General features: G+C 35.6%; 1 protein-coding gene across 1 annotated transcript in view; it reads right to left on the minus strand.

The window, feature by feature from the left end:
• The window catches only part of LOC149797069 (uncharacterized), a 243,610-nt gene extending 226,827 nt beyond the window's left edge, over positions 1-16,783 (minus strand). The window contains exon 1 of the mRNA XM_089961743.1: positions 16,450-16,783. Coding sequence (XP_089817869.1) covers positions 16,450-16,466 — 17 coding nt within the window. The 5' untranslated portion in view covers positions 16,467-16,783. The remainder of the gene's footprint in view (positions 1-16,449) is intronic.
• Between the last annotated feature and the right edge of the window lie 7,021 nt (positions 16,784-23,804).

The following is a 23,804-nucleotide window of genomic DNA, read 5'->3' on the forward strand; positions in this document are numbered from 1 at the left end:
AGTTTGAACTTATAATCAACAGCCAGTGGTCATAAAAACATTGTATACAATGCAGATAGATCCACTTAACTGCAAAAAGGCTTTATGAACACACTGTAGGTACCAACTATGTAAAAGAAAACATCTCCCTGGTGAGAAACACATCTGCCTAACAGCCAAACACAATATGATGTCTACTGATAAAACATTTTTCCATTTCTGTTGATTGTTATGAAAACAACGGTTACATATACAAGATCTATCCTACATTGGGGGGGCATTTTACCAATATCTGACAGCACCTTCAGATTACTTGTCCAATACTAGTTGGTCCTACTCTGTTGAGGGATTTTCTGATCAAGATATTTAATTATTTTTCTATGTTTAGTATGGTAGCATTATCTTACACTATATTGAGTTCAAAAAGTTTTTTTAAAATTATAAAACTGTTGTACTTGTCACAATTTTAAATATTACATATTTATGAACCTTTAATCACACTTGACGTATGTCACATATGTCCTCATGGTGGCAAAATGAGATCTTGTGAAAGATCTGGCCAAATTCAAAACAATTATCAATTTAAAAAAAGTCTTTTTTATTTATTTCTTGGCATATGTTACTGTGTTAAGAATATTTATTCCTTTTTAAGTCCACGAATCATCCGATGATTTTCAGGACAGTACTGTTTTCTGTTTGAATTGCATGCAATTTCTCAAGTCCACTAAAGTTTCTCATTTGTTAAGTGTGTTCTGTTTCCTGACCTATCTGATAAATATCTTGCCTGGGCAGCTGGCATCCCACAAAATTCCATGTCTATTATACCAAAAGTGTTGACATCCTATTTTTAACAACATGCTCTCCAATGTCAGCAAGATGTCTTTCACTGTGTGTCAGCTATAGTGAAAGCTTAATCATCCAACTTCAGCTACAGTTTTTACATTACAAATTGTACAATAAAATTAATACACACATAATAAATTCATCTACAATAAGGTATTGACAATTTAATTTAAGTGGCCAAGTGGTCTAAAGCGCTGTATGTTACGGATCACTGCCATCTCACCTCTGTCTGCGTGGGTTCAAGTCTCAGATTCAGCCAATGTGGGTATGTGAGATAGCTTTCCAGTAGCTTCTCGTGGGTCGGTAGTTCTTTCCAAGGTTTTTCCGGGTTCTTCCTCCAAAATTAATACTTGCTGCCATGTATAGCCTACTGTGTGCTGAAAAATGGCGTTAAACCCTACAACAACAACAATTTAATTTAGGGAGGGGATTGATTTTCTTTTGAGCCATGTCTTACTTTAATTTTCTTAAAATAATTATAAAAATTTCAATTAATATAATGGACATAAAATGGTATTTTTACATAAATCTGAGCAAAATATTTTTTCCAGCATCTGAGATGGAATATTTTTTAATCCGAGGCCCTTGCCCCAGAACATTAAAATGTTGGTACTTAATGTAATTGTTATATACAATAGCATATACAGTATGTTCAGAAATACTGCTAGATTGCAGTGCAAAGATTTTGTGGTATCAAAAAAATTCTTCCGATGAAAATTCCTTGTTGATATGACTCTACATTCAGAAGGAGTAAAAATTAATGATTTTCAAGATCACTGCCTTGGAGGCCACATGGTTTTCAGATCAGCATCATTTTCGTTTAGGACAAAATAGATCTTAGGATTAATGTTTTAAGCTTCATGGCAATCCTTCTAGTAGTTTAGGAGGAGTACCAATAAAAAGTTTTCTTAATGGACAGATGGGCAATCAATATCAGGCCATTCCATAAGTTCTACCACTCTGCTACTGGTACAACCATACAAATATGCAAAATATATATATGTGATCACTGCAAATGCAAGTCTGGTGTACCCCTACAGCCCCTGGTAGTTATCTGTCTTGTCAAGATGATTCTACCCAGCAGATGAAATACAGTGTTAGAACAAACTTTTAAGTAACATATCTAAGACCCTAATTTACACTTTTCAAGCATTACCATAATTATCCAAATAATTGGACGTCTCCAATGCTCAAGGCACCACATTTTCAAAATTTGTAATAATTTTCAACAGTACAAAAAATGCAGGTATGCCAAGTTTTTTAGAGCCGAAAAAATTAAGAAACTGAAACTGGAATATAAAGCAAAGCATATTTTGCCTGTACTAAAAAACTAGCAAGTGAGTAGTTAACGATATGTACATGATTCTGCTATCACATGGATTCACTTAAGGTGTTGTCAACAGGCATCATTCTGTTATCATGTATTCTCTAAACAATGCAGGCTGCGATCTTGTTAAGGTAACTATGAAGGAAAAAGAGCATTTCACCTCAAGACAAGAGGCAGAATGAATGAATCACCTTGATAACTGTAAAATCAATGTTCGTCAGTGTCACATGAGGCCAAAATGCGAGTTCAGACTTCTAGAATACTAATAATTACTGTTGGAAATCATACAAAAAATACAAAACATTCATGTACATCAATTCCTTTCTCACTAAAGTGGACTCACTTGTGTGTTTAAATGTGTGTGCATGTTATTATCTTTGTTTTCTCTTTTCTAGTCAACTAAGCTGGTTTGCTTTTATTTTGGATAAAGCCCTCATCCCTGACACACAAGTTATTGTAGTATCAGTTTTATTAAATGGTACATGTACATTTCCCCTTAGTTTATGATGTAACTAGTGCTGTCTTTATACTTGCAATCACAGTACAAATAATGGTTTTCTGCAATTAAATTTCATAACCAGCCTAAGCAATTTGGCTCCATTGCATATTTAAGGCAGTGATCGCCCATTTCTACAACAGCCCATTCAGAAAGTAAAATACTACAAATAGATCCTAGGCATTCAGTGTGGCATACTGACAATGAAAGAACCATCTTTTGTGTGTCAAAAAAGATGACAATTCTCAATTTGTTTCTTTTACAAGTTGTCCTGAGATGCTGGTAGTATGGACTGTAGTTACTATATCAGAAAACAAATAACCCAACTGATGGATTAATATGGCCTCTTACTGAAACCAATCACCCAACACTCAACTAAAGAATTATATTGAGAGAATTTTACAATCTGTTAAAGGCAATCGGAGGGATAAATTGATGATAGAAAGTCTGAAGATGGAAATGCATAAAATTATTTTTTAATGTGATAATTTTAAATTCTTTAGTTGCCCAAGCAGTCTTTCATATTAATTAAAAACAAACTGATTTTATAGCTTGTAAGCCACTGAAGTTTCTTATAGCCATTATAAATTTCTACAAAAACATCCTTGGCAGCACATCTGATTTGCATTACTGAATGAGGTTTTAGCATAACTGTTACATATATTCAACAGAGACCTGTCTTTAATGATGAATCCCATCAAAATAAAAGGGAATAGGCATAAAGCATGTTTAAAACAATCACAAATTGAAGAGGTATGGCATGCACCTTGTCCAATATCCATTGCTCATATTTAATGAGGAAAGGTTCAGTTTTAACTTGTTTTGAACAAATGGCATTGTTTTGATTACTGCATACCATGTACACATTCATAAAACTGGGCAAGTGTTGCAACACTATTCTTCTGACAGGTAAAGCATCACCATAAAAGACCATCTGTCTTGAGACACCATGGTTCTGGGGCATAAAGGGTGGTCTGTCAAGACAGGTTCTACTGTATGACACAAAAAAAGGTCATGCAAACAGGTTAAATGATAGTTAATTCTTATGGTGGTTATATTTTACTTCATATTTTTGGGGTCCTAGTTGAGTATATATGGGTACTTGAGTATACATGAATTTGAGTAAATCACCCATCCTGCCAGTTGTTTGTAATCTGAGAGATCTAGATAGCCAGATTAGGTCAAATAACAAAATATATGTAGTTCTAGTAACACTGAAAAAACATTTATGGAAGGTATCTTGTTACAAACTTGATGGGGGGGGGGGGGGGGACCAGACAGATTTAAATGAACAATGAACCTGAAAATAAGCATCATTCAATTCATGAATTTAACTTCAATCATAGGTGTTACATCCCTTTGTTAATTTTTCTCCCAACTACCCCCACCCATAACAAATTTGCAATCAGCAGGAATAAATAGGGTCAGTTATGTAACCAGAACCACACACTTTTTATTTGGCCTTACTTTCATATTTTACAGAAACAAATCGATCAAAAATCAATTAAGAAATTTTTCACAATACGCTCAAATTAAGCAAAAGAATTTAAGATTAATCACTTAGTCCAAAGATATCAATGAATTACCCTCACCATAGACACAATGGTTTACAAAGGCACAATGGTTTACAATGACACAGTCAATCAATATAAGCTGTGCTATCAACACAAGTTTTGTGTGTTCAGTGCACATTTTAAAGCAATCACTGAAATAGACCCATATAATTTAAAGCATCTCAAGCTGACATAGGAAATGGTGTGGATAACTGTGCCTCGCCATGCTCTCTCCTTCTACCTCTTTTGTTCATGCCAACTCTGGTCATAAACAGTAAACCACATCCCCTTTATCAACACCACTTCCACTCCACAGTGCTGGTAAATGCAAGAAAGCACTGGGTCATCGGAGCTATTCTCCAGGAGACACTGAAGCAAATCTGTTAGGGAGATGGTAAGAGGGGCATTTTCTCAAACGTTTCCATGCTTCTCCACCCACTGCCACAATGTATGGAGAGACAAAAAGCTTCACAAGCTGTACTGTACACATGCCACCACAACTATCTGCCATTATTCTACTATTATAATTTCATAAATCTGTCTTTTAACCACATTTCCAAGTTTACATCTAAATTTTTGGTGTAAACCAAGCATCATACACACTCTAAAATACGGAAACTTTTTTTTTATGAATATTTTGTTCATTTTATGCCAGGTATATAATGACTGGTCACCATTTTGTTTATAACCTAAGCTATTGTAGTCAGGAATGTGGGGGAAAAAAATGACTGTTCATTGGACATTGTTGTCTGATAGGAAAATTCTCCCTATAAGATCAAAATGTGCCAGACATTGGTAAAATTTCCCATTGCTTCACCGATGCCCATGAAGGATTCTTTTTAAGTTTCCTACTCCACCTTCCCACACTCTGCAACCAAAACTGTTGTTCACATGTGTACTAGCCCTGATCATATTCCAATGTCTTAAGTCTCCATCTCAGTGGAGCTAGGCTGTCTCTAGATTTTCCCAAGTACACGTCTCTTTTGATAACACACACGCAATGTGGTCAAAAACATGAATTAGTTTTCATCTTTGGGTTGCATCTCAGTGTAGCTAGGTTGTCTCTAGATTTTCCCAAGTACACGTCTCTTTTGAAAACACACACACAATGTGGTCAAAAACATGAATTAGTTTTCATCTTTGGGCTGCATCTCAATGTAGCTAGGTTGTCTCTAGATTTTCCCAAGTACACATCTCTTTTGGTAACACACACATAATGTGGTCAAAAACATGAATTAGTTTTCATCTTCGGGTTGCATCTCAGTGTAGCTAGTTTGTCTCTAGATTTTCCCAAGTACACGTCTCTTTTGAAAACACACATACAATGTGGTCAAAAACATAAATTAGTTTTCATCTTTGGGCTGCATCTCAGTGTAGCTAGGTCGTCTCTAGATTTTCCCAAGTACACGTCTCTTTTGATACACACACACACAATGTGGTCAAAAACATGAATTAGTTTTCATCTATGGGCTGCATCTCAGTGTAGCTAGGTTGTCTCTAGCTTTTCCCAAGTATACGTCCCTTTTGATACACACACACAATTTGGTCAAAAACATGAATTAGTTTTCATCTTCGGGTTGCATCTCAGTGTAGCTAGGCTGTCTCTAGATTTTCCCAAGTACACGTCTCTTTTGGTAACACACACACAATGTGGTCAAAAACATGAATTAGTTTTCATCTTTGGGCTGCATACTAAAAATTGTATGAACATAGCTGAAAAATGTTTAAGCAGTGAAGATGTGAATTTGCAAATGATATATTAGGGTGTTCCATAGGATTTTAATGTTACAATTTTGTATTCCTTCCATGAAAAAAGTTGGAGTCCCGTGCCAGCCTCAAAAAACAGGTTTCGCAATACAAGTCTTCAATCATTTTGAAATATTTTGTATTATAGTAATGAAAAACTACAACAAATGCGAACAGTAAAATCTGATTGTAACTATAAAAAATCTCAATGACTTTACCTTGCAATTCTTTAATTTTGTATGCAACTAGAAAAAATCAAGGAGATACATTTTCTTTTCCAAATGAAGTTATTTAATTTCCTTTGCTCCATTTCAAATCAATAAATCTGCCATGTTACCAGAAGAAATTGAAAGAAATGAACATATTCCATTCCCTGTTTTCATTTAATCTTTAAACAACACAGCACAGCATGCTACATTCAATTAACAAACTTCTCGACAATTGATTATGGATAAAAATCCACAAACCCCAAGACCTTCCATCACCCTCATCAATTTTCGCTACAGTTTCTTCTATTAAATGACCACAGCTGTTTGACCCTATATGGATATGCAATGAGAAACCTCACTTACAAGCCACTGATGTTAACGGTGAAAGGAGCAACACTTCAGCTAAAACAAAAGTCAGAGTGCATGAAGTTAATAATGTTCCTTTATCTCGTCCTTTTATAGCAGATGGAAATGTCCTATTCCATGATCAATTCCATGAATCTGTCCATCTCTTTGCTGTTCTGTTTTCATTATTAAAAATGGATGCATTAACTACTTTCTGTTGTCCTCAAGCTCATCTGCAGCTTTAAGCATGGAAATGAAGTATGTAAAGTTGCCATCAGAAAAGTATACATAATAATCAATTCAATAAGAAAGTACATCTGTACATGACACAGATATATAGTTGATTTAATGACAATTTAAGACCATTCTGCAGACCAGTAAAAGTGGTCCAGGAACAATACCTCCCTCTCAACACTTCAGACTGGTATACTAGTTTCAAATACATATCACATCTGGACAACAGATTCTCTGATTGGTCAACATCAGTGGTACCTCACTGATTACTTTGTATCACGAATTCATTTGCATACTATCTGGACACATTCAAAGTTTAAGGCAGTTTGCTAACAAGGGGGCTGGGCCAATCCATAAATGTAAATTTTTTAAGTCACCTATGTACATCCAAAATGTAGGACTTTAGGATGATGAATATGAAGTCTGTGGAGGTTTAATTGAAACTGGGAATAGCGATCTTGTAAATATACATGAAGGGAAACATTTACAACAATAATGGATGGATATTGTTGGCAATAGGGATGACAATGAGTACTCTAGAGGCTTTAACTCTTTGATATGTACACCTTAATTTTCATAAATGGACCAAATCTCAATTGGATCATAAAATAATATTCACACATTTCTGAGTATGTATACCCAGCATGAGTACTTGATGGATCTTGAACACCTGTTGACAATTTTAAGATATTTTAAAATGACTGTAATTTCAGAAATAGCTAAATTTATAAATATGAATTCACACTATAAGTAGAACCAAGAGACTGACCCAAATCAACACAATGGTTCATGGACTTGAAAAGACAGTAAAGCTGTACCGATGCCACTTTTTGCCGATTATGCCTATACTGCATATAGCCGATTATTAAAATTGCCGATACCGATGAGACAGATTATTATTATTTGTTTTATAACAATGACTGGTTCATAAATATAAACCTATTAGTGTAATGAAAGCAGGTATTTTGCTGTGTGAGTTTAACAAGGTTGTTTGTGCAGCAAGTGAATTTGAACTTCTATTAAAAAACAAACAGAAACCGGATAATTGCTATTTATAGAAAACAACGAACACACAAACATTAAACTTGAACAACTTTAAAACTAACACTGAAAAAACTTATGGTTTGCCAATTCAAGATATAAATGAATAAAAATGTATTAAGCTTGTCTTTTAACTTACGTTGAATGATGCAGGTCGCCATTACTTGATTTCAATAAATGACTAAAAAATGTTAATAACGATAGCCCAATAATAATTTAAATTAATCATATGCATGCTTTAAGACTAAAGTTAAATGTCATTGTACGCTGGTTGCAGCTAATACTGAAAGCCTAGTTGAGGTAGGTTGTATTTAAGCAACAGTAACATTTCTCCCTTCTTGCCAAGCAACGATCCAAAAAATCTGGCCTGTGACACCAAACAGCTGCTTGCTCGGAATGCTTGAAGGTGGTGCAGACAAATATCATCTAGCTAATTTGGCCAAGATGGGGAACTGAAACCTGTGAGCGTTCCACCAGCGTATATGTCTTCTTCTCGTGGCAACAGAGAGCTGATACAATTCAAGCATTGCATCAACGGCATGATCTAATTGGGTTGTTTCGTTGATGGTATGGACAGGTTCATCACAAGGCAAAGAAAACAAATCCCAGAGAGGTGGCGTTAATGGTCCAGTGGCATTTGTTTCAGTTTCAGTTTTTCTTTTTTCGGTCGGGGTTCCTCCTGCTTGTCAGCTGACACAAGTATGATGCATTCTGCTATAAGCCATTCTTTGGATCTGGTCACAAATAATTCTTCACTGAATAGGCGATGTTTGAAATGTGGATCCACGATGGTGGCCAAAATAAGCTTCCAGTTGCTGGCAACGTCAGCAAAGCGTGTTCAGTGACGTCAACATATCACGGCGCACTGTCTTAATACCTTGACTTGCTTCATGCTCTCGAGCCAGCAACATTCGGAGCATTTAAACTTGTGTAAACTTTGTGAGTGATTAGGTAAAATTTAAACATCGACAAATACCCAACCATAATCATTTTATCCTTATAATTCCAATTTACTTCCTTTCTAACATCAGATTTGCAGATTTATTCAACAAAACATTCACTTTTATGTACATAAATGTTTTCTTTCATTAGCCTCTTAACTGCAATAGAATACAAAGCCCAATCTTCACTAGACAAGATTCATCAATTCTTTCTACGGTGATATGGGGTAGAATGTCAAAGCGGGTCATGCCAGTGATATCTTGTTATGATCATTATTTTAATATATAAAAAATGTTTATTGTGGTTAAATTATGAATATTCCTTTTTTTGTGGAAAAATATGCTTGCATATAGCACTTGTTGTTATAGCAATGGTGCTGTTACTTTCTATGCATTTCGATCTTTCAAAAGCAAAATCGTGTCCATTTATAGTGACATCCCTTGGTTGACATATGAACCTGACCTTTCATAACTGCTGCTGTAACATGCTGTCGAGGTGAATGCAATAATTTCCAAAGATTGGCTTCTAATGCCTGCCATATACCTTCTTCGGCAAAAGGGGTGAGTGTTGGAGTGCAGGAAGGTCTGTGCAATTACATCGTTTTAACTTCTAATGGTCAATTTTAAGCGATGGCTTGTCATTTTTTATCAGAAATCACAGGAGTGGATGGGTGGGAGCATGTTGTTATTATTATTAGGGTGTAAGGCGTTGATATAGATAAAACTTCACATCAAATGATTGGTAACACTGGGAACCAAAAAGTAGCCTGCAGAATTTATTGATGTGTAAAAAATTCCAGATCAGTATCACATTTACATCCAATAAAAGCTAATAAAAATTGGAATTATTTATATTTATTTCAATAAAGAAGAACATAAATCTTTGTATTTTAGTTTTCAACACCTGTAAAAATATTGATACCCAACATGTGACATAACTATTACATTTATTCAAGTCATAATTTGTAAGAACATTACAATGGATCAAAATCAAACCACATATTACTCGTTAAATGCTTCATTTAACATTTTTTATTGATTGCAATGAGATTTATGTTTAACCTACATTTTGATTTACCTGTATAATCATGTGTGAGACTACATTTGTTACTGAACATATCTGCATAGGTCTGAATTTATCTTTTTTAAAATAGTGCTAAATATGCATTCCTCTCACAAGAAATAAAATGATAGCTGGCAAACTACACAATTGATACTTGCCATGTAGAAATGGATAAAAACAAAAGTTCATTTATCCAAAGAAAACAACTTGCATACGGGACTCAACTGTTAGATATTTATGGCATCCAAAATTTTAAGTATACACACTTTTTACATGGATTTTGACGCCAAAGAGAACCCCGTATATGGTAGCAATCAATTGCAAGTGCACCTTTAAATTATATGATGCTTACTCCTTTGCCAATGACAGAATTGATTGGCAGCCCATAGGTACTGGCATGTGTAAGAGTTTGAGTGACATATGGCAATATGTTAATAAAGGCAGACCTGCCAACCCTGAAGAGTCCATCTCAGTAAGGCAGTTGATTTTTTTCCGTAAGATTGACCAGTTTTCGGTAAGATGTAACAAAATATCAATAACTGCTATTGTAAAGCTGGAAAACATAACTAAAAATTTGACGCATTGACGATAAACATTATGTTCAACTGAGAGGTTTTGTAAAGTACGCTAGACTTTATTTACCACTAGTACAGTTGCACAAACTCTTGTTCCAAACCCTATGCAGCTCAATGGCTTGTTGCTATCTCTCAACTTGACAATTCTTGGAAATTCTTTTCCATTTCACACGATGACAGCAATCATTATCTCCCGCCTTGAGACATAATCAAATTGGCATGTGATGTCCAATAAACATAATTGTGTCCTTTCCAGCTTTAATTCACAAGAATCTGAATAGTCCTTTTTATGCTTCTGTGTTGATTATTAACACTTTTCTAGAAGCTTATTTTCCCTTTCGTCTTAAACATGCATCACTTTCTGGATGCCATTTTTAAAAATTCTATAATCAACAGTTTGATCATGAAGACGCTCTGCATGAACAAATAGGTGCAGGTTAAAGTGTCTGGAGTGCTGCTGTAAAGTTAGTCTGGTTTCCTGACTAATTTCACTAATTCTAAGATGAAATCCTAATCCAAATAAAACACGGATTAACCAATTATCCGGAATTTTCAGCAATGACTATTTTTGTAGTTTCTACTAGTATGCTGTAAGTTCATATTTAAGGGTAATTTTCATTAAGACTTGCAGCAAAATTGGAAGAGCTGGCAGGTCTGTTAAGGCCTAGGTTACACATATTTTGTTCTATATGCCAATCAAGAAGTTGGAATTTGCCAACACACGGTAGCTGCTTACTAGCCAGTATAGCAGACTTGAATGCCATTACATTGGGACATAGAAGGTTCCTAGAAAACCCAAAATGGCTGATTCCCAGCATCGCTCATCTTAAGATTATTTTGTTTGGCAAATAATGACTGAAGATAGTTAAGATAACAATAATTTGTAATGTTATTAAGTATTAGTACTGGAGCTGGAATAAGTGTTAATGGAGATATAAGTGGGTGATTTTGAACCCAAAAATGGTGTTAAATATGAGTCCAATGTACACGCTGAATGTACAAAAACAATGGGCATGCCACTCAATCACCCTTTCAGCAAATACAGAAAAAGCAGAAAATCAGGCCAAATTAAAATACAGTCAAACCCACTTACCTTGACCTCCCTTATCTCGAGAACATGTGTTAGGCAATTTGGTTCGGTCTTGAAAAGTCCTTTTTATGTTTTGCTCACTTATCTCGACCCGTCTCAAGTCTATACCCCATTATATTTCTAATGTCCATCCCAGAGAAACTTTTACAAGAAATAATCAGCAGAAGTGATCAATTTTTAAGCACAATTATGAGTTTCAACATAGGATGATTGTCTCATGAAATAAATGTTGCACGTTTTTGGAAGAAAAAAAAAGGAATCTTGTTTGGTGGTGTATCAACAGTTACAGGGATCGTCCTGGGCTTCGCCAGTGTCGCAAATTGCGATTTTTTTTCCTTATTGGCGACAAAAGTATCCCATCTGGCGATTTTTTTGGCGACAGACTTTTTGGTTATTTAATTTGTATATACAATCATGGATTTGGACTGGATAAATTAAAAGGGAGAATGAAAGGAAGCCACAAACTTGACTAAGCAATGCATTGGAATCAATCTGTTACACAAATGATCCTTTGTTCGTATTGACAACCCCATCTTTAGAGTGCATTGTTACATCATAATCTGCTTATGCTGACATCTGGGCTGAGTACTGTATGCTGTGATACAGTCAATCATGCTACCGATCTATACCTACAACTGACCGACTTCTGAAGACGCGAATAGAACAGATACAATTAATTGAATGTCCTTCTGTTGCTTTTTTTGTTTTTTTTTACATATACCAATACAATAGTTTTGCTGAACCTTCATAGAAAACTGATAACCTTTGAAGTACCGACTACTGCGTATAATTACAAAGCAAATGGAAAAAATCTCAATCACAATTATATCTGTCGACAGTGCAGCATTTTACTCATTGATCTTTTCCTTTTGCCATCAATCCTTGTTATGGCTGCAGAGACTTAAACTCCGCAACAAGAAATAGCAAGAAAAAAACAGTTTTGCATAATTAATAATAATTATCTATTTCTCAAAATACAGGAGTGAAAGAATCCCTAAATTGGGTGTGAATTTATGCTTATATATACGGTCCAATATTGCCAGGTGTTGACTCATGTAAGTTTCATTCGTGGGAATGGAGATCTTTGCTTGTCGAGAAAATTTATACAGCATTCAGTGATCATTCTTGGGATTTAGGAAGCAATTCACTTCAAGCTTTGTGAAGCTAGCCATAAGGGGGGGGGGCTGCCGAGAGACTACTGGTGTCACCTGTCAGCACTGTAGACTGTGAACGTGGATTCAGTAAGATGAACCTCATAAAAACTGACATCAGAAATAAACTTTGCATTTCATCTCTCGAGAATTTAATGAGAATCAGCATGTACAGATGTGAAAAATTAGACTTTGAAACTGCATTCAACAAGTTGGCAGCACTAAAATCGCAACGGATCTTCATATAACACTTTGTAACATTTTGTTAATGCTTATTGTAATTAGAGTACTAACTAACCCATCTTTTGTAATTTTCATTGCCTGTTACATTAATAGACTAAATTAACACTTCAAAAAATATTCACTACTTGTTCTGGCGACACTTTTTGAAAATTGGCGACAAAATATTGAGGTTGGCGATTTTTTTGGCGACAGCTTTTTAAAAGCCAGGACCATCCCTGAGTTAGTCTAGTTCCTGGCCACTTTGACTCCTGACTTGTAGTATTCTATTAAATACTACTCCGGGAAACATAATAATCAACAAAACAAAAAGCAGCAATGTAATACACATTTTAGTGTACATGTGAATGGTTGTTGAAACCAGATGGAACAATCTTTCACATGGTGGAGATTTTGAAAATAAATGTTATCTACACTGAATAATGAATGACTTCATTAGAAAAAGTGTGTCATTAACAATTATTATTGAAGTAATTGTAAAATGAGGATTCAGTCATTAAACAGTCCAGTTCCCAACAACCCCCATGTTTTTCTTAATGTATAAGCAGAATTTTTTCAATTTCTGGAGGTCCCTTGGTAACTTGCATTCTTGCTTAAAGTGCAGTCTATGTTTGTGGACCCTGTTGTCCACAGGTTATTGAGGGAGAGGTGTCCTCAGCATATAAAGTGCAGAACACTACTGCCTCTCCTGAATCACAACTGAGCTATTTGTGTTCATTTTCCCAGCATTTCTGAATTTGTTTACTTCCTTCTTATGATATTTACAACTGCATTCTCTATTGTTATCATCTAATTTCTGCCATTTTGATGGTGGTTGCACAACTTACAAATCCTTCCATGTTTACTACAGCACAATGCACTTATGTTTATCAATGATTATGTGTGTGTGACTAGGATTTTTAATGAAGCTTTTAACAATTTTTCAGTTATATCGCTACGATGTCTGCAGTGTGGCAGTTTATAGTGATGTAGCACTGGGGCATCATGCCGCAGACACGTAGTATGTTTCACCCAGTCACATTATCCTGACACCAGGCCAACCAGTCCTAACACTAACCTCTTCATGCTGAGCGGCAAGCGAGGCAGCTGTACGTACCATTTTTGTAAATCTTTGGTATGACTCGACCAGGGTTTGAACTCACGACCTCCCGCTTCCAAGGCAGATGCTCTAACCAATAGGCCACCAGAGCAGTGTCAATGATTATATATATTATATATTGTTCAATATAATTATGGACTATTAATCATGTCCACAAATGCAACATTTTCCAATTGGTCAAACAACCACTCCAGTGACCTAGTGGTTAGATCATCCACCTCGAATGCGGGAGGTCGTGGGTTCAATCCCCGACAGAGTCATACCAAAGACTTATAAAAATGGTACTAACAGTTGTCTCGCTTGGTGCCAGGATACTATGACTGGGTAGGACATCATGCTACATGTCTGTGGCATGATGCCCCAGTGCTAGACATCAATATAAACTGCCACACTGCAGACATCATAGCGATATGACTGAAAAATTGTTAAAGTTATGTTAAAAATCTAAATCACACACACATCTGGTTAATATAAACCAGAGACTGTTCCTTTCAGTATCATTAATAACTAAATCAGTGCTTATGGGGCAGACTAGATCCACATGAGCCAAAATTGTTTTGACAATAATGACACTAATTCACTTGACGAGTGGATGAATGGTTTAACACCTGTCCATTTGCACCATGAGCTTTTATTGTACCTCATCAAGTGCAGGATGCTGGTAGGTATTCAATTAACACAATAAACAAATCAATTAACCATTAAAGGGAATGACAACTCACAACTGCTTTTTAACAGACAGAAGGGAACCAATGTCCAATGTCTGGTATCAAGTTAGCAATGGACATTTCACCTTATTATTAGCATTTCTGAATTTCTGGTTGTCAAATGTTTTTTTCCCCTGCAGGAATCAGTGGCACCAGCCTCACAGCTGACTTCTGACCAATAACTATTTCAATAATTTGTCTCTGTTTTTTGTTAAGTTTCTCCTGAAGGATCTTTTATTTATTATTAGACAAAATTATGATTGCAAATTACAATACAGATAAAATAAGCACTTGCTTATACAAGGGAGGTCACCCCTCAGAAATATTGGAGTAATCATGATTGCAAACATATGACAACACAACACCCATGCTGTGCCACCATAACAAGTTTTTAACAGCAGCAACAAAAAGTGTTCAAAAATTACGCAAATAATGAAAAAGCCACTCATCAGCACAGATTCTCCTTAAAAAAGGTATTATTTCCATCAGCTGAAGACAGATCATTTTTTTTTTACTTTCAAGAAATAACAGTAATTGCCTCTACAGTCAACACTGTCGCCATGTATTTCACCCAAATGGCCAATTGTGGCAATGTTCTTAACTTGCTATTCCATCTTCTGGCCACCCTTCTCACATGCCAAAAATTTGTATTAAAAATGATTTTGCACTTCTGAGGTTTAATGGAATGCAGTATCCAAGTTAAATAAGGAAATAAATTTACAGAATTCTCTGGATCAATTTTTCTGTACATTTTTTTTAGAAACACTGTATATGTTATGATGTAGTTACAATATTGTAGTCTCAACATGGTCAACGCTATAAAATTATCCTATACCATGCAAAGAAGTAATTAAATCTACCACGTATGTAGAATTATGTTTTCTTCACCAAGTTTGGCTAATGATAAAAGTTGTTAAACCTACAGAAGGTAAATAAATTGGTAGATTGACACTAACAGTACTTTAACCATCATCACAGATAGCACGAAAGGCTCATGTCAATCTGCTTTCTAAATTAGGCTTGCAATAATATATTTGGATATTCAGCAATACGTTGTTCAAAGAGTGCCATATTTGCTATGACCTTCTTACATTTCCAAAGAATACAATGTGCTTACATGACACAGTGAAATGAAGCAGAAAACAGAAAATAATGCTAAGATGAATTATTATTGAGTTCTATCAAAAACAAAAAACTTTGTATGGAATTTATAAACACTGTTTTACTCGTGTTTCTACACCGAGATTCAGCAATAGTGTTATCATATAAGGTGCCGACCTTTGGATATATATAAGCATTTCTAACAATATGCTAAATAACGCTGGTGTGAATCACACCTGGCTACTCCACTGGTACATATGGGAATGCTGTAGTACTCCAACCATGAAGTAGGGGTACTAATGTTAGTACTCGAGTATCTGCACACCCTCCCGTTTGTTTGTACCCAGCTACAGAATGAAAAGTACCAAGGTAATAAAAGCTGCATAAAACTTTATTTTTCATTCATCAATGTATAATTTCAAACCTGATTATCGGTGGGATGGGGGTACAAACGGGATGGTGTGCAGATATTCTACTTTTGATGCAGCCCAGGTTACAGTTTGCAAGGCCATGTGAAAACAACAAAATTCCTTTTATTTCTAATAAGGAATGGTTTTATATCATATTGCTTGTAGATCTTAATACAAACCACCATTTCCTGACCGCTGTGAACACTATAATACCGTCATGCACTCACCCCCACCCCTTTTCTCATCGTCGCGTACATGCAGATGGAAAAAAATATATCAGTTTCCCATATATATCTTACCTATTTGGGTCCGACATACTGACTTTTACAAAGTGTCATACATAGACTTTCATTTATCCTTGCTTTATCGGATTCTGAAACCAGAACTGTAGAATAATAACGGTCCAGTTTCACAGTTGTGAAACTGCTGTCCCAGATTTGACTTTACATGATTGTTTTAGCCAAATGTAAATCCCCTTTATCTCAATCAGAATATCTTCTTTACTCAACGTAAGATAAAACAAAAACGTCTATGGGGACCCATGTTAATTAAAAAGGATTTCTGTCACTGGCTTTTTCCAATATATGCATGAATTTGCACCACTGTCCGATGATAATCTCCATTGATAACCTTATTTACAGATGAGGTACTACTTTCATGCGCGGTTCAGTTAGCAGCCATTAGTTGCTTGTTGGCAAATCACAACCATTTCTCTAACATAAATTGTCTTAAGAGCATGAACTTAACAAAGTCTTCAACTGATTACATGATATTAATGTATAACTTTCAAAGATTAACTTTAAATTTAACTTAACAGTAATTCTTGCTAACGGAAGATCTTACGACATAATGTAGTTCCATGAAATTTTTACGTCAAAATGAAAGTGTCATGTGACCTGTTTTTTGGAAAATGTTTCCAACACGCGGAATGTACATGTCGTCTGTTTCACAGTTGTATTTATTCTCAACCGTCCAGTTATAGGTATCAATGTTACAATTGTTGCTCTAGCTATTCTTTGGTAACATTCCATCTTTCCCTTTTTGGTTATGCTATTTTGTTTCGGTTTTTTGCGGGGTTTGGCAATTTTTTTAATTTAAATTTGTTGTTTTGTTAGGCTTATTTTATTTTGTTTGGGGTTTTTTCGAGGGTGGATTATTTTTATTTTTTTTTTTTTTTTGTTTGCTTATTTGTTTGGTTTTTTGGGGGGATTTTTTGTTGTTGTTGTTGTTGTTCTTGTTGTTGTTGTTTTTCTCTGTGCTATTTCTTTCACTGTTTGTTTCGGATTGATTCGTCTTGAAATTATAGTTCGTTCTATTTAGCATCGCACATTGTATGTTATCTTTAACTCAGTAAATTTTCAGGTCACAGTCACTAAATGTAGCTAAAATTACCTATTTCGTTTCCAGGAAGTATTTAACAGGAATTAAGTAAATTTAGATACATGTAATGACGCTGGCCTGAAAATTTACTGAGCTACAGATATTAATAAATTCGTTTTACTGAGTGGAACGAACTCTGTAACATATTTGGGAAAATGGAAACTCCCTGCATAGTCCACCAAACATCACCTATTTATATACAGGATACATTAATAACATCTATGTTTAGTTATCGAACAATGTATTGCTATAAATACAACTTTTCTTCTATCCACTTTGATACCTTATCATTGAAAATCAATGCTAACTTAAACGATCGTTGTCATTGCCACTATCTTAAAACGATTTTTTTTTAAAAAGGGGGTGGTAGGACACTTTTAACAGAGTATTGGCTATTTCATACCTAGCACACTAAATGCCTTTTTCACTGCCGCCGTTTAAATAAATAAACAAAATGTAAACAGCAACAACACATACACACGCACATACATGCATGCATACACACACACACACACACACACACACACACACATACATACATACATACATACATACATTATATATTTATATTATATACATATATATTTGGGAGGATATCGAACCTCGATTTGGATTGCGAGGGGCTACGATCTACCAGCTGAGCCAACGCATCATGAGATGAAGCACTGTGTCTACATGTACCTCAACAGCTAACAGTTCTTTTAATGGTTCAGTTTATTTGCTCGTCCGTACAAAATCCAAACAGTAATGTTATAGTAATAAGTTTTACACAAATGCTTTTCTTCTTTAAAGCCTATTTAATATTATTAACAAACAATAAGCAGTGCACAAACGCTATAAATAAAATTTTGTTTATATTTCCTACTTATTGTAGCGAATTCAGCAATACCGAACCCTACATTTTTACAAAGAAAAGGGATAAGAAATTTTGATTTATCAGACTGTCATAAGGGACCAAATTTGACCCCTCCTTTAAAATAAAGATGCTCCCAAATTGCTGAAATATATTGTTCTTAACAAAATGCAACTGGACTGTATGGAATCAACGCGCAGTTTAAAAAAAAAACAAAAACTGGTGCTGAATTGTTTTAATTGTTTGATCTTTATTTACTTTTGTCATTGTTCCCAATATTTGGGGTCATTGTTTATCTTATCGTTTAAGGTACACTCACGTTTTGCAAATGAATTTTATAAATGAAAAATATTAAACACCCTGGAAAAATGGATTTAAATAAAAAATAAAACAACATGCATCTTTTTCGTTTAATTCTTGTCCAAATTTTTGTATTTCAATGCCATTACGGTTCATTATAGTTATAGGTCTTTTGTTTGTCTAAAAAATATGTTCACTATTTTATTTACTTCTTTAGAAGGCTGTTTCATGAATCAGATCGTTAAGTCTCGGTGTACCTTACAGAACCAAATTGCTTGATTTTTCAAACGAGGATTTTAAATTAAAATACAGCTCAGTGTCATCTAAAAACTCTTGTAAATCATGATTGCTAATGGAATAATATGTGTTTATTTAAATTTCGCATATATTAAACTCCAAATCTTTTAGTGTCAATTCTGTTTATATTATGCGCAATCACGCATCGAATTACGTTCTGGTCGGAAAATGTGTTAAAGATGGTTGTGACTATACTACATTATTTGTATTTCTTTAACTTGCATTGTTTATATATATATATATATATATATATATATATATATATATATATATATATATATATATATATATATATATATATATATATATATATATATATATATATATATATATATATTATATCAGTATTATTTCACTACAAATTACGTCAACAAATATGTATATGAGTTTAAGAGAATAGCATTAATAAGCCACTTGCTACGGAACTTTTCCACATTTTTTTGCAGAGACATTTATCAAATGTAAGATTCAGGGGAAAAGGCACAACTTGATTTCACATATATTACAATAGATTATTAATTCAAATAATCAACACTACAGCAGTATATTTGAAAAATTTTTAAAAGAAGCACGAGCTGAAAAAGAATTGCATTATTTTAAAAAGAAAAAAAAATATTTTTTTTTTACTTATAAAAATGTATCTTAACTAGAGAGCAGACATTTTCTTGCATATTATGACTCATATTCCGGCAAAATAGGAATATGATTAATGAAATGTACAAGTACATTGAAAATCAACACTATTATAATAATGTGACAAATTAGTCAATAAGTGTATCATATATAAAACAAAACACTTGCAGCGTTTCCTTTATAAATACTATATTTTATATAATAATTTATTAAAAAGACATATTTCTGCTTATGCTCCCTGCATTATTCTAATTATTAAGTTGGTGCCTTCTTGCTTATTATTAAGTTGGTGTCTCCTTCCTTACTATAACTGAATTGTATGCCTTATGGTATTTGCAATAATAATAATAATAATAACAACAATCGAAGAACATATGGGACTACGCCTCAAAATGTGCCAGATCGTAGTAGTATCCGGCAAAAACATAAAAATAAATGAAATGAGTCCTCCGGATTGTTGTCGCAAAAGATGTCAACAAAAACGACGGGTATATGGAATGGCCTCGCGAACGACACAAAGCAGATCTGATCCAGTCAAAGAACATTGCATCCATGGGTACCGTTGCACCAAGGTGAGTTTGTCCCCACTTTCCTACGAGCGATGTATATATTTCTTGTCGAAATTACCACTTACGCGCACGGATATCACGCTATTGTTAATCAGCTTAAGACTGATGCGCCAGCGCATTAAAATAGACTTAGTGGTAGTTCTGTATCCGGGAGGTATGACTTGCAATTCTTCTCGCACAAATGCTTTAATTGGTGTCTGGATTACAGAACGCTATCGCGCTCGTTCGCATGTGAGAACCGAAGGTTCCAGCGCTAGATGGTAATGCGTTGCCTGTTTTGGAAAGCCAACACGTCTGAATTTGTAATTAAATCGACGAACCACCTTAAAACTCACATACAGATACCGAACGAAATTGTTAGCGGGTCTAACGGTGATAGTTGTGAAATCAGTGTGTAGAGGGAACGGTGACAGTCTTCTGTCGAATTGCTTCAGCAGGGTTTAATCCAACCACTCACGTGAATGCATTGTTTAGTGTTTGTATTACTGATGGAAGTCGTATTACCCACTAAATTGATCGTTCTGTGATCTGAGATCGAGCACTCGAAGACTATATTAACAATTCTTGCGCGTAATGATGTCCGAGTAACTGGTCAGCAAGTGTACGGTTGAATAGTTAACAATAGCCGTGTTGCTATGCATGTTAACATATCAAACACGAACAAGTACATTATGTGTTGTTAACAACGCAGCAACGGCAACGACAAATTCTTTACCTGGATTGATTTGTTACAAGCCGCTGAATCAATATAAAACTTGCTTCCACTTCCTTGTATCTGCTAGCAACATCTACAATAGTCAATGCATACTCGTACTCGCGTCCACATACCCAATCATGTGGAAGAAACAAAAGATCAGCCTGATGAACTTTGTCGGGTGTCCTCTCATCAAGTCATTAACGGGAAATCTTTCTTGGTGCAGGTAGGTAAATTTACCTTGTGCTTGTTTGGCCAACCATGATAGAGTAATCCCATGGATGACCTTTGCTGAGCTTGATAACTTTCGAAATGGCTACTTCACATTTCCAATAACCGCGGGGTACCGTAGTATATTTTGGATAAGGTCCGCTCGGAAACTACTCTTTTCTTATTCATGTATGTTTGTATATTGTATCAATATATTAGAGCTCCAAATGAAATCGTAGTTTCTTGCCTCCTATGATCTGGCGATTCTTTATCCGAGTGTAGGACTAATTCAATTCAGGACTAATTCAGTTCAATTCATGGATGAGATTTAGAACGGTATAGATCGGTACGTTGACGCGCACGGATATCGTTGCATGTTTTATAAGCAAGACCATGACGGTAACATGCGGAATCAACACGATTAGTAGGTGCTTCTCCACGTTTTGGTTGATATTTAGAATCAAGTCGTATATCAACTTAATCAAGCCGTGTACCAGGCCCACATTAATTGTATCCAAATACATGTTTTTCACTTGGATATTTACTCCATGGCGTTCCAAGCAGACTTATTAATGCAGCAGCGACACCAGACCAGACGCGTCTATTGCTGATGATCGTGAAAGGTCCAACAAATGTGAACTTTTTTTACTTCACATCGATCACATATTTCAGCGATCACGGCTTTGCCATTACGTGTTTGAACTCGAGCTGGATTTGCAGTACGATTTTTTTTCTAGGCATCGCACACACTATGAAGATATGGTTGTATTATGAAAGAATTTTGTTATACAATAAGCGACATTCTACGTGGCATAACGAAATAGGAAAAGCTCTGCTTTTACCTACATTGAATTTTCTTTGCAAGCAAAGCCCAACTACCCACGCTTTATGAGATATTTCCAAACTCAGTTCTCCCTTTAATCAGTTGCATGGCTGGATCAGGGAAATCCAGCTGTTGTTGAATATTAGTTTGAGATAGTTAAAGTAGGATCGGTTGTACAAACTTGATCCGACGGCTGATGAACAGCCGTGTCCTCAGGGATTTTACATTAGAGCTTCAGCTGTCTCCAAAAAAGCAACTCCTCCACAAATGATTTCTTTTCCACAGTCGACGAAACACATACCATTGACGATTTTTACCGAGTGACAATAATCTTGTTATGTAAGACGATGGGATGCTGCAAAACAAACATAATCCCACGAGAAAAGTTTACGAGGTCGACACATCAACAGACGTGATCAATGTGACTCGACGTTACGCACACGTGCCGAAAGCGATCCGGAATAACTATAACATGCTAATGATACTTCGCGGCATTGACGCGCATGACCTTGCAAGCATTCAGTGGACCTGATGTGCCAGAGTGGAATGAGTTTCGAAATTTGTTCGCGTAGGTTACCCAGGGACAGTTTAGTTTCGTCACTATTGACTTGACTGGATGATCTGCGTCCTCCAAAAAGTATGGCGCGGTTCACACCACGCACAACAATTTAAGACCATTATAAAAACATACAATGACGAAATCCACAGCTATTCTATATCAGAGGCTGCTGACCAACGTCGCAAAGCCAAGCGCGATCAACTGGAGTTTTTAGTGAGTACATAAATTCACGAAAACGCGTCCATGACATGTTACAATTGAGACAAACTGAAACGAGTAATCTTCACAGTGGGCCTTGAACAATCGTTTGCACCGCTGATTAAACCAAACAATGAGGTTGTTGCCAAAGCTACGAAAAATGTGGAAAACAATGACGACATGGTCCGATTAGGAAGATTAGAAGGCCAACCGGAGGATTTTGGAGAAATAATTGAGCTTGTTCCACAAAAACAACCACCCGAATACGTATCAAAGCGAAAATCAAAAGTTCAAAGATTTAATGAACCAGCACGGCATCAAATCTATTATAGTCCCATACAGTTTGCCGCTATAATACCTAATATAGCTAAATTAAAAGACCTGTATGTTGGAGTGTGAACTACCGGCGGACACGCGCCAGGGTCACATTAAAGAGAACTGGCCTGCATGGATAAATAAAGAGTGAGCTGGAATGATTAAGCAGTAACGAGCCTATGTGTCCTGAGTTTGAGATACTTGTTTTTCTCTAACACACCATAGGTGAAACAAATGCCAAGCAAATTTAGATATTTTTCTGAATACATTCAAAGTAGTTATACAAATAATGGGGGGGGGGGGGTAGTAAGCAAACGGATGTGCATCCCATAGAGGATATGCTTCACAAGGAAGAAGAGGAACCATCTAAACACGGTAAAATTCTTAGTAGTCCTGCATGCAAACGTGGAACAACTAAACGTTATATGGCAACTAAAGCGTCCAAACCCGAATGGTTCAAATGTGCGTCTATGGACAAACAACAAAGGAAATAAACTCGTGGATCTTTTAGAAACAATGCGCGCTGGGCAACAACGCACCAGAAGTAATCAGTGAGGCCGCACGGATTTTCAGCGGTTGACCAACAATATCATGAACCCGGGGATGTTCCGCTTGTTAATGCATGAACTTGCTGAAAAACATTAAGGATGTATATGACGAACAAAGTTCGCACACGGACAATGAATGCTGGTGCACTTCCTACTGTACGCAAAGTCAGTGCACCGTTTCAGACTGTTGTTGTAAATGCAACCCCGAGTGTTACCTCGATAATTAGGGTCTCATTAAAAAAAAACAGAATTTAACGCGACTGTCTCTTCATAAA

The sequence above is a fragment of the Sinohyriopsis cumingii genome, chromosome 6 (genome assembly GCF_028554795.1).
Source record: "Sinohyriopsis cumingii isolate HCF-2022 chromosome 6, ASM2855479v2, whole genome shotgun sequence".
NCBI lineage: Eukaryota > Metazoa > Mollusca > Bivalvia > Unionida > Unionidae > Sinohyriopsis > Sinohyriopsis cumingii.